This window comes from Mustelus asterias, chromosome 19 (genome assembly GCF_964213995.1).
Source record: "Mustelus asterias chromosome 19, sMusAst1.hap1.1, whole genome shotgun sequence".
Taxonomy (NCBI): Eukaryota; Metazoa; Chordata; class Chondrichthyes; order Carcharhiniformes; family Triakidae; genus Mustelus; species Mustelus asterias.
In genome coordinates, this window is record NC_135819.1 from 78540630 (window position 1) to 78555606 (window position 14977).

General features: G+C 45.9%; 1 protein-coding gene across 5 annotated transcripts in view; it reads right to left on the reverse strand.

Moving 5' to 3' along the window:
• The window catches only part of pfkfb3 (6-phosphofructo-2-kinase/fructose-2,6-biphosphatase 3), a 112407-nt gene that overhangs the window by 31958 nt on the left and 65472 nt on the right, over nucleotides 1–14977 (reverse strand). For 2 of the 5 annotated variants that reach the window (XM_078235952.1, XM_078235949.1), the window contains exon 1: nucleotides 6350–6606. The exons of 1 other annotated variant lie outside the window; for it this stretch is intronic. In XM_078235952.1, coding sequence (XP_078092078.1) covers nucleotides 6350–6467 — 118 coding nt within the window. In that variant the 5' untranslated portion in view covers nucleotides 6468–6606. Of the gene's footprint in view, nucleotides 1–6349; nucleotides 6713–14977 lie in introns of those variants that run through there. 2 more of the 5 variants (XM_078235950.1, XM_078235954.1) reach the window with 2 other exon arrangements.

Here is a 14977-nt window from a genome sequence, read left to right on the forward strand (position 1 = left end):
CTGTGAAGTCAATAAATAAAACAGGTTTCAAAGTATAAGGACAAGGAAAGCTGTGTGCCTCTACAAAAATGGATAGAGATAGTCGTTCAGAGACCGTTTCTTACACAAGAGCTTCCTTTCCACAGGAAACAGGATTTTGGTTCTAGCAACCCACAAGTAAGCCGGTTCTAGGATACATTTGTAAAGTTCATGTAAAATACATGAAGAAAACCAAGTTTACTATAAATTTCTTTGCTGAAAAACATTCCAAGTTAGGACAGGGAGTGCAACCTTGAATCACCCCCATGCCTCTCTCAGTAACCCAACCACTCTACAAAAAGGCATGTAATTGAGAGAGATAGGCCAATCCATTTTTCAAAATCATCCAATTGTTCCAGTTAATGCTTATGGAATCATAAATATTGCAACACAGAAGAAAGCCATTCAGCCCATTAAGTCAACACTGATTCTTTTGAAGACCAATCTAGTCTCTCCCATACCTTTTCCATTTCCCTGTATTTTCCCACTATTTCCAAGTATTTATCCAATATTGATATCCACCATACTATTATGTTCATTCCAAACTAAAACGAACCAGAATTTCAGCCTCAATGATTAAGAATGAGAGACAGATTTATGATGCTGTTAAATCAAATGCAAGCTATGCCACCAAACAGCAGCCGGGTGGCACCGTTCCAAGACCAGACTGCAGTGTTAGCAGTCACTTAATTCACAGGGAGGCAGCGACAAATGTCACCAATTCTCAGCCATTGCAAAGAATACTGCTTCACTGCAGATATTCAAGAGATCATAGAATCCCTACAGTGCAGCAGGCTATTCAGCCCATCAGGTCTGCACCAGCTCTCCGACAGGACATCCTACCCAGTCCCTATCCATAAGACATAGGGGCAGAAGTAGGCCACTTGGTCCAGAGTCTGCTCCGCCATTCAATCATGGCTGATATTTTTCTCATTCCCATAATCCCTGATCCCCTTATTAATCAAAAACCTATTTATCTCTGTCTTAAACCTCTCTATCACTGTAACCCCACCTATTTACCCCACTAATTCCACCCCCCCCCCCCAAACCTACACATCTTTGGACACTAAGGAGCAATTTAGCATGGCCCATCCACCCAACAAGTTCGCAACTGCGGTTGGCATCACTACAAATGAGAAGGAAGGTGGGGTATTGGAGGATGTCTCCCCCAGCCATTATTGTCCTGGAATTTGTTTGATCACCTTTGGGAGGTCAGGGAGGAAGTTTACCTGCACCAAACACCCCAGCACCAATTCCATCCTTGACTAGGTCTGTGGTGTGGATGGGCATGGTTTGGGGCTCACAAACGTGCACAAGTTGCATCCCAACAGCATGGGGCAGGCTTGGTGAGCCAGCTTTGCCTTTGTCCTTCCTGTTCAGTGTTTTAATAGGTACAAGTGTACAAGATTTCCACCAGGATATTGCAGAGTGCTTTATTGTAACAATGACAGGGATCCCTGAAGCACAAAATATCAGTTAACTGCAATTGAGCTTTACTCCTGACGTTGCCAGTACTTCAAGTAAATTGGAAGTTCCCAAGTCAAAGAGCTCTAGAATCCAGTGTGAAGGATGTAAGGAGAAGCCAACAGTTCACAAGAATACTTCACACATTGTGTTTTGTCAACAAAGATTGCTGACACATTTCAAGCACTCGCTAATTATTTTAAACTGTAAAGTGACTGCAACTCTACTCAACTACTACTGGACCCTTTGGGTTGCTCAAGAAAAAGCATCGATGAGTCACATTATTCTTTACCTGCAAGAGAGGAGCTGAGAGCTATAATGCAACATGCAAACACAGTAAATGCTCACAACATGCAAAAGGTAACGGAGAAGCTGTTTAGCTTTACCCTCAGGAGCCTGGCCAGGAAACTGCACCAATCCTTTGAGTGTGTGTCACAACAGGGTTTTGCCTTAGGGTCAATTGGGATTAAAGTCTTGGTTGTGCTTGAACTAGCTGAGGTTCGATTCCTCGCATAAATACACCGTATGGAGAGGGTGTTGAAAAGAGATTGAACACAGGGAGCCCTCGCTCAGACTGCGTGGCTAACACTATCTATTAGAGGGACTGGGATGGACACACTCTGCACCTGTGCCATCTCATCACTTGGTGACACTGTGCATTTCACAAGCTAATTCACAGATTTGGGAATTCCAGAGTTAACAAACTATATATTAACACCAAAGCTACAAACTAAAAATGTGAGAGTGTGTAGTATCAACATTACAAGTCAGCCTGTAACTGTTTGGGATCATTCCAAGAAAAGCTAAGGTGCAGCACTCTACAGTGTAGATATTCCATTAGGACACTGAGCATGAACCGGATGGTAATAATGACTGAATCCATTCAGTGGAGATGCCGGCGTTGGACTGGGGTGAACACAGTAAGAAGTTTAACAACACCAGGTTAAAGTCCAACAGGTTTATTTGGTAGCAAAAGCCTTTCACCTGAAGAAGGGGCTTGGAGCTCCGAAAGCTTGTGTGGCTTTTGCTACCAAATAAACCTGTTGGACTTTAACCTGGTGTTGTTAAACTTCTTACTGAATCCATTCAAACAGCACTCAACTAGTTTAAGCAGACAAAATAAACAATTGATCTTCCAACTCAGTAAGCTGAGAAAATATCCTTCCACCTGCAAAGCCACACCTCTTAGGAAAGAGAAGGTGAAACTAAAAAAAAGGGGGGAAAAAATCAGCAATGCAGGAAAAGGAGAGTATCGCATGAGCCTTAACTGCACTCAAAGGATCTAACCACATCACACACTTAAAGTTCCATGGTGGGCATTAGATCGGATCAGACACTGAAGGATCTGCATGGGAATATTCTATTTATACCAGCTTCAACTGTTACCGTAACTTTACAGAAATGGTTGGTGCAACAGGTGGGGCTGAGGCAGGCAATACGAGCAGAGATGAATAGTCATTCATTGGCTTCAGCCCACAAGCATGGTGGAATCATAGAATCCCTACAATGCAGGAGGCAGCTATTTGGTCCATCGAGTCTGCACTAGCCACAATTGCACTCTGGCCCTATCCCCGTAACCCCATGTATTTACCCTGCATTAGGCCCCTAACACTAGGGGGCAGTTTACCATGGCGAATCAGCCTAACCCACACATCTTTGGAAGGCTTGAAGATGACAAGAGCCATCCTAGAGAAACAGTACAACAAACCATGGATCAAAGCAGCTGAAGGTCGGGGCAATCCAAGAAGTAATGAACAAGGATGAAGAGCAAGTTGGAGCATTACACTAAAAACAGAATGGTCCTCACTATCCACCTTTGTGTAGGGAATCCCTGCAGTGTACAAGGCTTAATGTTTGTTCCTTTCCAAAATGTTGATCTTAAATACACAGTCCAACAATTCCCTGGGAACAACAGTTTGGGTGGCACAGTGGCAGGCACTGCTGCCTCAACGCCAGGGGCCTGGGTTCAATTCCGGCCTCGGGGGACTGTGTGGAATTTGCATGTTCTCTCCGTGTCTGCGTGGGTTTCTTCCAGGTGCTCCAGTTTCCTCCCACAGCCTGAAAGATGTGCAGGTTAGGTTGATTAGCCATACTAAATTGCCCCTTAATATCAGGGAGTCTAGGAGGGTAAACATGTGGGGATACAGGGCTAGGACTGGGTGGGATTATGGTGTGCAGGCTCGATGGGCCAAATAGCCTCCTTCTGCACTGTAGGGATTCTATGATCTATGAGTTCAGTGACATCAAAAAAATTGCAATCTCTCTCACCAAAATGTTAATGAAATTCAAACAAAATAAACAGATGACATTTCATGGAAAAAGTTGCTGCCAGTGAATAAATAGGACTGTAAATAATGACGGCTTCACAATATGAACGGTGAGCACCAGACAGGCAAAACTAATGAATGGAGGGAGCAACTGATTTTGCAGAGATTTGATGCTTTATGGATGTAAATGAGCTGCAGCTCTGTGATGTGTCAAGACCACAAGAAAGGGGGCAAGTAGTCCCCAAAGAGATTCTCTGGCTGTAGCAACTGTTTTGGAGACTGCAACATGTTTGTAAAGCTTGCTACAGATGAGCACTGGAATGCTACATCATTCATCAGCATGGAGGCACAGGGCTCAGTGCATGGCAGAGGGACTGAAGGAAAGCCCTAATGTGAGCTGCACAAACTGAGATGTGTAGGGGAAACACATTGGGTGAGATTTTACAGCAGCGTGTTGCTTACAGTTCCACGTGGTGACAACATGCGTTTAGCTGCCACCACTTTCGCTACTGTTGCAAAACAGGATCGATCACTGAATGCAATGTCTGCCTTACTCAGAAAACAGATCAGCTTCAAACTAACGTCGCAATTTGCACATTTAATCCCAACATACTACAACACTGACTACACTGCAAAACAAAAGGTCCTCAGATGCCCTGGTTGGTCCGGAGGTCGAGACAGGCGCTATATAAATGCAAGTCTTTCCCTCTCCCGCACTAGCCCCGATTCTAAGCAACATTCAGCCCAAATGAGGAACAGACTGTGGGGATGGGTTTGTCTCTATTCAGCGGCCCTCCGCTGTCAGCTGAAGTTTTGTGTTGCCATGGTGACAGTCAATGTCTCAATCCACTTGTCATGGCATTGTAAAGTTTCCCAGGCTGACTGAGCCCAGCTGTAAACCGACAACTTCTGCAGCAAAACTTCCAACCCCAGTGGCAAAGAGGGTGGGGGTGAAATCTGCTCCAATTGCCCCCCTTGTTTGAGAGAATACTGCAGGAGCCCCCGGTAGAACTCCGGGTAATTCATCATGTTTCAGAGCTGGAGGGGTCATGCCCCTTCCCAAATACACTGTTCCAGATCGTCCCCCCAGCACAGAGATTCCCCCCTTCACTTCACTCAGATTCCCCCAGCACTGAGATCCCTCTTCACTCAGATTCCCCCAGCACAGAGATCCCCCCAGCAGAGATCCCCCCTTCACTCAGATTCCCCAGCAGAGATCCCCCCTTCACTCAGATTCCCCCAGCACAGAGATCCCCCTTCACTCAGATTCCCCAGCACAGAGATCCCCCTTCACTCAGATTCCCCCAGCACTGAGATCCCCCTTCACTCAGATTCCCCCAGCAGAGATCCCCCTTCACTCAGATTCCCCAGCACAGAGATCCCCCTTCACAGAGATCCCCCTTCACTCAGATTCCCCCAGCAGAGATCCCCCTTCACTCAGATTCCCCAGCACAGAGATCCCCCCTTCACTCAGATTCCCCCAGCAGAGATCCCCCCTTCACTCAGATTCCCCTGCACAGAGATCTTCCCCTCCCCGGAATTGACACAAGCTATCCTACACTCCCAGATTTAACCCTCTCAACAGCGCAAAGTTGGAAGGTTTTCAGACAATCTGATATTTTCGAGTCCACATTATCTTCGGGGGGGGGCGGGGGGGATCATTCCTGGATTTTCACTAAATCTAATCTAGATAGAAATGTGTTCAGAGTAACTGTAGCAACCGGTAAACTGGGGGCAAGATGATGCAGCTACTTCCTTTCGCAATGAAGAAAGGAGTCAGCAACGGTACAGACAGTTCCCCAATCCCCCCACCCAGATCCTCCCCCTCTCAGACAGCACCCCCCCCCCCCCCCCCAGTCTCAGGCTGAGCCGCCACTCAGTTAGACTCAAACTGAAAGCAGCGAGGGAGAGTTCCGGGAACTCCACCACACCAGACCCAGTGTCGTCCCCCCCGCGGGGAGTGCACAGCCCGGGGTATCGGGGCCCCATCCCAGAGAGAAAAGTCATCTGCCACTAGAAAAAAAGGTGTCTCAGCTCCGGGAGAGATAAAATTCACTTAAATTCCCGCAGGAGGGTCATTTTAAAATGATTTCATTCGACACATTTTTTTTTTATAAAGTCTGTACACGAAACATATAATCGCCAGGAACGAGTTTGAGGTTTAAATATATACACACACACACACGGCAGTGACATGATGATCAACCTTAATTGAAATGTACTCGCTGAGCCGATTCACAGAGAAAGGGAAAGTTTGTTAGTGGCTAGCTCCGGGCTCTCAGGAGGGATAATGTGCATATTGTTCGCAATGGCATTGATACCGGCCTGTCCCTAAATAACCCGGCTTCTCAGCGCTTCCCACAAGCAGTCACGTGAATTCCAATAAAAGAGCTTATTGCCAACAGAAAAAAACTATCAAAAAGTCTAGAACGATTAGGCTCCTAAAACAATTCGGTGTTTGATACAAAAAGAAAGTGGGAGAAATCTGACCATAAAGAGCGAGAGAGACAGAGAGACATGTGCGAAACAGTGACATTCCCAGACTCGGCTGCTGGACAGAATGGAGGGTTTTGTCTCAAACTCATCCACTGGATTCATACCATTTGAATAGATTTGTATGCTGGGAGTGAACTCACGTCGGGATAGCAAAGCCGGTCGTTCATCCTTGTAAGGAATCCAGATTTTCTGCATAGGGTTCCGCGTCAGTTCCCTGGGCATTGTCTTGCTTGCTGCTTGTTCAGAGAGGATGAGAGAGGTGGGGGGGGGGGGGTTGTAATTAATTTCCCTGGTCTCTTGTTCTCCCCTTTCCTCCCCCTCCAAGTTGTGTTGGATGTGCACAAGACAGGATGGTCACGATTACAGGTTGCGCTGATTGTCTGACTCTAGTTGTGTGTGTCTCTGTCTCTCTCTCTCTGCTCCGCAATGCAGACTGCTGCCCTGACTGTACTCGCCACTGCAGAGACAGACAGAGGGAAGGGAGGAGGGGAAATAGCACAGAGCTCTACCTCGTGAGGGTGACTCAGCCTCCGGCCGGCTCCTTATAACCCAATCACCGACCCCAGCACCACATCATCAGCACACCCCACCAATAGCAAGGACATCAAACACCCCAAATCCTGCAGCTGATTGGCCCTTTTCCCTTTGCCACATTCATTGGCTCCCCAGCCTGCCAATCACCGAGCACTGGCAAAAACTTCGAGGAATCAATGATTATTTTATTAAAGAATTCCTTCTGGCTGAAGTGGGAAAAAAATCAATTTTTTCTCGAGGAATTAGACACATTTTCTATAGAAATTCTAAAACTACATGGAAAATAAACACAGGAAAAGATGCAGAGAAAGCTTGACCAGATGAAAGCATTTTTGAGATATTCACTGAGTAGAACAATTCGATTATTTAAAAAATCCTTTTGCAGAATGGTGCCACTTTTTTTTGTCAACCTTGCATTTACTTGCGTTACTTCTAACGCGGAACTGTTTCATTTTAAAAGGTACTTTAAACTGACAATTTGCAGACTGATAATAAATATGCTTCTCTGTGTTTCTGAAGACTGCCAAAGATCTTTTGTCCCAAACGACCTTAAGTTTGGCGTGTGCTAGTGAATAGAAATTAACTTCAACCCTTTTTCTCTTTATCCTCACTGTTCATCCGCAATACCAGGGGTGGGGATAAAGATTTGCCTTTTAACTAAATTCCCCTCCATACATTCTAATTTAATAAAAAGCAAATCAATTCGACGCAACCACTTGGAAATGTTTTATTTAACTTTTGTTAGCATTAATGAATAGAAATTCTATTATTTTCCCTACAAATAAAAGTGGTCATTTTTTTCAGGGGCAGAATGATTTATCATGCACTTGAAAGATAAAATCAGCCTAATATATATTTTAATCCGCTCTATTTTCGGTCTAAAATATTTTTTCTCTTTGTGCTCTGCAATAGCAAGGGTAATTCAATCGTCTAGACTATTGTAAAGGGGCGAGGGGGGAGGAGAAACCGCCGAACTAGATTCAGAATACGGGTTGGGGGGATCCCCAAGCACGTTCCTCACGTACCGAGCGGGACACAAAGCCTCTCTGTCTCCTCCCACCCAGCCCTGGATGATTCAGCCGGCATTGCACAAATCCATCCCTCGTAATATTCCCACTGATGAAGAACTATGGTCCAACTCAAATCCGCTACTCTCACTGTCCTGGCCACATCGCGCTCCAGGTGTTTTGTCTAAACATCTATTTGTGACATTACTTTATATATATATTTAACATGTCCAAATTGAATAAACGAAGCAATACCCCTTTAAAACTCAGAATACAACTGCTCCTTGGCACCAAGTAAATATTTATGAAAACATTCAATGAGTTGATGGCAAAGTCGCTATTAACAGACACTGGTCTGCACTCGCTCCAGCTACCTAAGGATTACCTTGTGCTCTGTGCAATGGCTCAAAAGTGCCCTGAGCTCATCTCTCTGACTTTGTGAATAAGTGTGCAGATAGCATCTGTCCAAATCTGCATTGTGTGCCACCGTATTCAATCTCTTAACGCGGTGTCTTGTGATGCATATAATATCAATTGGTGCTGTCAGAAGGATAAATTAATTTGTCTGCCGGGCACAATCCTTTGTCATTTTTTTGGACCAGCTTTGCTCCCCGTGCACTGAGTCAGCAGCAACCAGTCTGGGTGCTGGCTCACAGCTCCTCCCCGCTGGCCCTCCCTGTACAATGGACTGGGGGGGTTGTGGTCTCACACACACACACACACACAGCTCCTGTCACCTCAAAGACCACCGAACTTGTGGCTTAACCCATCTCCCGCTGAGAGTTAGCAAATTGATAGGAGTGCTACCAACCCCCCCTTCCGCCACCCCCCTCCTCCCCCCACTATCTAGAATGGAAATGACCCTGAGATCTCTCGGACCATTTGGTGTGAAAATGTCTTTGTTTCACAATCTGCCCTAATGACTCTCTTATCTAATCTCCCGGTCAATACACAAGCATTTATTCAGGATGGCAGGGGATACTCCGATTTCCTTCCACCGTCCAAAGATCACAGTCATAGATTCCCTACAGTGCAGAAGGAGGCCATTCGGCTCATCGTGTCTGCACCGACTCTGACAGAGTGTCTTACCCAGACACTCTGCCCTGCCCTATCCCCGTAACCTTTACCATGGCTAATCCCCTTAACCTACACACCTTTGGACAATAAAGGTCAATTTAGCATGGCCAATCCACCAAACCCACACATCTTTGGACTGTGGGAGGAAACCCAGTAAGAAGTTTAACAACACCAGGTTAAAGTCCAACAGGTTTATTTGGTAGCAAAAGACACACAAGCTTTTGGAGCTCCAAGCCCCTTCTTCAGGAAACCCACACAGACACGGGGAGAACGTGCAAACTCCAAACAGTGACCCAAGGTTGGAATCAAACCCAGGTCCCTGGCGCTGTGAGGCAGCAGTGTTAACCACTGTGCCACCGTGCCACAGATATCTGAGTTAGGTGGATTGGCCATGGTAAATTACCCCTTAGTGTCTCATGACATATATAGGTTAGGGGGATTAGTGGGGTAAATACGTGGGGTTATAGGAATAGGGCCTGAGTAAGAGTCAGTGGAGAAATGATGGGCTGCGTTGCCTCCTTTTGCACTGTAGGGATTTTATGACTCAATGATACTGTGACCTAAAGTTAAAGCACAGCAACTCATTCACAATCCTGTCCAACCATTCAGACCTCGCCAGATATCTTTGTAACCCTGGGTGAAACTCTCCATTTCCAGCAAGATTTTCAGTGATACAAAAGCCCAAATGTCACAACTGACAGAAATCTGTGATCATAATTTTCTGAACAGGTAATGTTGGGAAGTCTCAGCAGGGTGGTGGGAATCTGGAACTCACTGCTGGAAAGGGCGGTAAGAGGCGGGAACCCTCACAACATTTAGATGAGCACTTAAAATGCCATAGCATACATGGCTACGGAGCAAATGCTGGAAAATGGGATTAGAATAGATAGGGGTGCTTGATGGCTGGCGCATACACGATGGGCCGAAGGGCCTCTTTCTGTACTGTAAAGCTCCATGGCCAGAGTTTTCCGGCCATTCACGCCAGCGAGATTCTCTGGTCCAGCTGCAGTGAACGGAGATTTGGCTGAGCGCCAAATTCTCTGTCCTCACCGGCAGTGGGATGTGAATGGCCAAGGAAATTCCAGCCTATGACTCTATTAAACTCATAGAGTAATAGAGGTTTACAGCATGGAAACAGGCACTTTGGCCCAACTTGTCCATGACACCCAGTTTTTACCACTAAGCCAATCCCAATTGCCCGCATTTGGCCCATATCCCTCTATACCCATCTTACCCATTGTCTTTTAAAAGACAAAATTGTACCCGCCTCTACTACTGCCTCTGGCAGCTCGTTCCAGGCACTCACCACCCTCTGAGTGAAAAATTGCCCCTCTGGACCCTTTTCTATCTCTCCCCTCTCACCTTAAATCTATGCCCTCTAGTTTTAGACTTCCCTACCTCTGGGAAAAGATGTTGACTATCTATGCCCCTCATTATTTATAGACCTTTATAAGATCACCCCGAAGCCTCCAGGGAAAAAAGGTCTCAGAGTTGGAGAATTTCAGCTCACTGACCTTTCGGTGAGTTCTGGGCTGTCCCCAGCAATAAGTGGGACATGACTGAATCTGCGCTGAATTTACATCAATCGCTGTGATTAAAACTGGCTCCTGGCTCCAAGGGCGTAGGTGTCCCATGTCGTCAGGCCTTGTACCAATGGCTTGGAACTCTCAGTTGTTATTTTCTATTTATTATTTTAAATGTTATCCATTTTTTTTTTAAATAAAGGAAAGGGGATTGGCATGAGTTGGGTTGCTCGTGGAGAAGATCAGCACAAAGATGACAGGCTGGATGATCTCGTTCTGTGCTGAACCCATTCTATGATTTGAATTCTTCTCCCACTCCACCACCCAGTATAACCATTGTCAAGAAACTTTGAAAGTAATTCAATGTGAAACACTTTGGGCCCCCTGAAGATGCAGTACGCTCTCCATCAATACAAAAGGATCCTTTCCGTTAAACTGCTTTCCCCTCGAATTTGGGAGAGGCTGTGAGAGGAAGGAGGAATTCCCACTGTTTTCTTAACCAAGCTCAGGTGTAGAGATGCATGTGCCTCACAGGTACGTTCATTGGCACTCTACGTGCTGCACATGGTGCACTGATGTCAGTGACGGCATTGCAATTTTCATCTCCAGACATCATTTTCATAGGGCAGCATGGTGGTTAGCACTGCTGCCTCACAGCACCAGGGACCCGGGTTCAATTCTGGCCTTGGGTCACTGTCTGTGTGGAGTTTGCACATTCTCCCTGTGTCTGCGTGGGTTTCCTCCGGGTGCTCCGGTTTCCTCCCACACTCCAAAGATGTGCAGTGTTAGGTGGATTGGCCATGGGAAATGTGTGGGGTTACAGGGATAGGGTGAGGGAGAGGGCCTGGGTAAGATACTCTATAAAAAGTGTTCACAACTCCCACTCACCTGATGAAGGAGCAGTGCTCCGAAAGCTTGTGCTGCCAAATAAACCTGTTGGACTTTAACCTGGTGTTGTGAGACTTCTTACTGTGCTTACCCCAGTCCAACGCTGGCATCCCCACATCATAAGATACTCTAATCACAGAGTTAGCGCAGACTCAATGAGCGCAGGCACCGACTCTCTGGCAGAGAAGCTTTCCCAGGCCTTCTTCCCCACCCGAGGGATTCTAGAAATGTCTGTGCAGCAATGTGGAATTTTACCCTTTGCATTTATGTAGCACCTTGAACATAGTCAAAACATTGGGCGGCATGGTGGCACAGTGGTTAGCGCTGCTGTCTCACAGCGCCAGGGACCTTGTTGCAATTCCCGGCTGGGGTCACTGTCTGTGTGGAGTTTGCACGTTCTCCCCGTGTCTGCGTGGGTGTGCTCCGGGTGCTCCGGTTTCCTCCCACAGTCCGAAAAACGTGCTGGTTAGGTGCATTGGCCATGCTAAATTCTCCCTCAGTGTACCCGAACAGGTGCCGGAGTGTGGCGACTAGGGGATTTTCACAGTAACTACATTGTAGTGTTAATGTAAGCCTACTTGTGACACCAGTAAATAAACTTTAAACACGTCCCTTCAAAGGGCATCCCAAAACCTTGTCAAAGAGTTTTAAGAAGCATCTTAAAGGAGAGTGGTGTAAATCTGGAGACGCAATTCATCCCTGAATCTTTCCATTTATGTGATTTAATGTCCCACTCCAGAGAGCCTAGGTTGACACTCCTGCACAATACTGTAGGAATTCTGCACTGTCAGAGGTGCCAGGTTCCGATGAGAAGTTAAATCAAGATCCTGTCTGTACTCTCAACATGTTGTAAAAGATCCCATAGCCACTATTACAAAGATATTATCCCTTGTGTTGTTAGTGGCAGCTTTTTATTTTATTCATTCATGGGACATGGGCACCACTGGCTGGCCAGCAATTATTGCCCATTTCTAATCGCCCTTGAGAAGGGAACTGCCTTCTTGAATCGCTGCAGTCCCTTTGCTGTGGGTTAACCCACAATGCCGTTAGGGAGGGAATTCCAGGATTTTGACCCAGCGACTGCGAAGGAACAGCGACATATTTCCAAGTCAGGATGGTGAGTGGCTTGGAGGGGAACTTGCAGGTGGTGATGGTGTTCCCATGTATCTGCTGCCCTTGTCCTTCTAGATGGAAGTGGTCGTGGGTTTGAAAGGTGCTGTCTAAGGATCTTTGGCGAATTGCTGCAATGCATCTTGTAGATAGTACACACTGCTGCTACTGAGCATTGGTGGTGGAGGGAGTCGATGTTTGTAGATGTGGTGTCCATTAAGTCGACCTGCTTTGTCCTGGATGGTGCCAAGTTTGATCGTTCAAGCTAACACAAGAGTCACTACACTTCAAATACGCTTCATTGCTGGTACAGTATGTTGGGACATCCAGAGATCATGAATGGCACTAAAATAAATCCAAGTCTTTCCATTTTGAAGTTGCCACAGGTACAAAATGTAATCAAAAAGGCGAATGGAAAGCAGGCCTCTATTTCTATAGGACCAGAAAACAAAGGGACAGAAGTTATGTTAATGTTATACATAAACCCACTTAGCCCACAGTTAGAACATAATCAACAGTTCAGGGCAGCACACTTTGGAAAACATATTTTGCCTTTGGAGAGAGTGCAATTTAGGTTTACCAGGATGATACCTGACACCCAAGGGGTAAAGCTCAGAGTTTTATATTTCTTTGAATTTAGAATGTTAAGGGGTGATTTGATTGAGGTTTTCAAGATATTCGGGGGACGTAGTGTAGATAGAGAATGACGGTGTGGAGAGAGAGTGACGGTGTAGAGAGAGAGTGACAGTGTAGACAGAGAGTGACGGTGTAGAGAGAGAGTGACAGTGTAGACAGAGAGTGACGGTGTAGAGAGAGAGTGACAGTGTAGACAGAGAGTGACGGTGTAGACAGAGAGTGACGGTGTAGAGAGTGACAGTGTAGACAGAGAGTGACGGTGTAGACAGAGAGTGACGGTGTAGAGAGAGTGACGGTGTAGAGAGAGAGTGACGGTGTAGAGAGAGAGTGACGGTGTAGACAGAGAGTGACGGTGTAGAGAGAGAGTGACGGTGTAGACAGAGAGTGACGGTGTAGAGAGAGTGACGGTGTAGACAGAGAGTGACGGTGTAGACAGAGAGTGACGGTGTAGACAGAGATAGTGTAGACATGGTGTAATGTGAGAGTGATTGTCTAGACAGAGATACTCTTACCATTGGTTGGGTGTCTTAGATGAGGCGACCTAATTTGAAGCAGATTTTTCAGGAGGGGATTTAGTGAATGATGATAGATACACATACACTTAGGGTGTCAGGGGTTTGGACCACACGTCCTCAAACAGAAATTAATGCGAGAGCAATTGCACATTTACACCTGGGATTGATAGATCTTCCCTATCAAAAGTTATGGTGGGATACGGGGTAACGGCAGCTATATAGAGTTTATTCACAGATCAGCCCTGATCTCACTAAATGACAGAAGCGGCTCGAGAAGCAGCAGATTGGACAAAGCATTATCCGCTGGCAATGGCAGAGAAATTTAAATGTGGTGTCAAAGTAGCTTCGCAATAATCAGAGAGAGAGGTGCCACAGAACCTGAGGCTTACAGTGAGTATTTGGTTAGGTATGCAGGTTAAGAATACAGGTTAAGTATCTGTGACCAGTCTGTAAGACCAAACCGAACAGAAGGGTAAAAACTGAGTATACAGATAAACTTTTGACTTAATCTAAATTTAACAGATATAGAGTAAGACATGATCAATTAATTAGTATAAAAACTAAAGTCAATTTGATAATTTATCAGATCTTTGCAATCTGTATTATATTTATTATTTAAATCTAGGCACTGAGCTTTAAATTAAATAACAAAGGATTGGAGCGACTAAAGGATTCTGAATGTTTCAGTATATTGGATGGAGCAGGTGGTGCAGAAGTTGAGATTTGGATCTCTGGGACGTTGGGAGCAGTTGTGGGGAGATGGGAACCGTACAGGTCAGCTGGGAACAATGTCACAGAATACTATAATGCAGAGAAGGCCTTTTGGCCCATCGAGTCTGCACCGAGGCATGAAAGACTCTGACCTGCTCACCTAATCCCACTTTGCCAGCACTTGGCCCATAGCCTTGAATGTTATGATGTGCCAAGTACTCATCCAGGTACTTTTTAAAGGATGTGAGGCATCCCGCCTCCACCACCCTCCCAGGCAGTGCATTCCAGGCCTTGCAGGGCGGTTTGTTAGTGCGAGAGGGGAGGGTTCCAAGCTGACATGCCAGGGGCTAACATTACAGAGGGAAACCTTGGTACTGTGACAATTGGAAGAGACAGAGGGCTAACAATACAGCAGTAGAATCAGGGGCCTAGGATAAATGCATGGGGTTATGGGGATGGGGCCTGGGTGAGATTGTTGTCGGTGCAGGCTGGATCGGTTGAAAGGCCTCCTTCTGCACTGTAGGGATTCTATGATTCAAATAGTAAGGTATGCAGCGAATGTGTGGAGTGTGGTAAGATTGAGCTGTAGGTACAGATAGCTAGGCAAAAATATGATATTGTGACGATAATGGAGATCTGGCTTAAAAGGACTGAGCATTAAAAGTTCCTGGATACAAGAGTTCAGAAAAGATAAAGGGGGAGGGGTCACTGTATTAAATAAGGGGAGCATT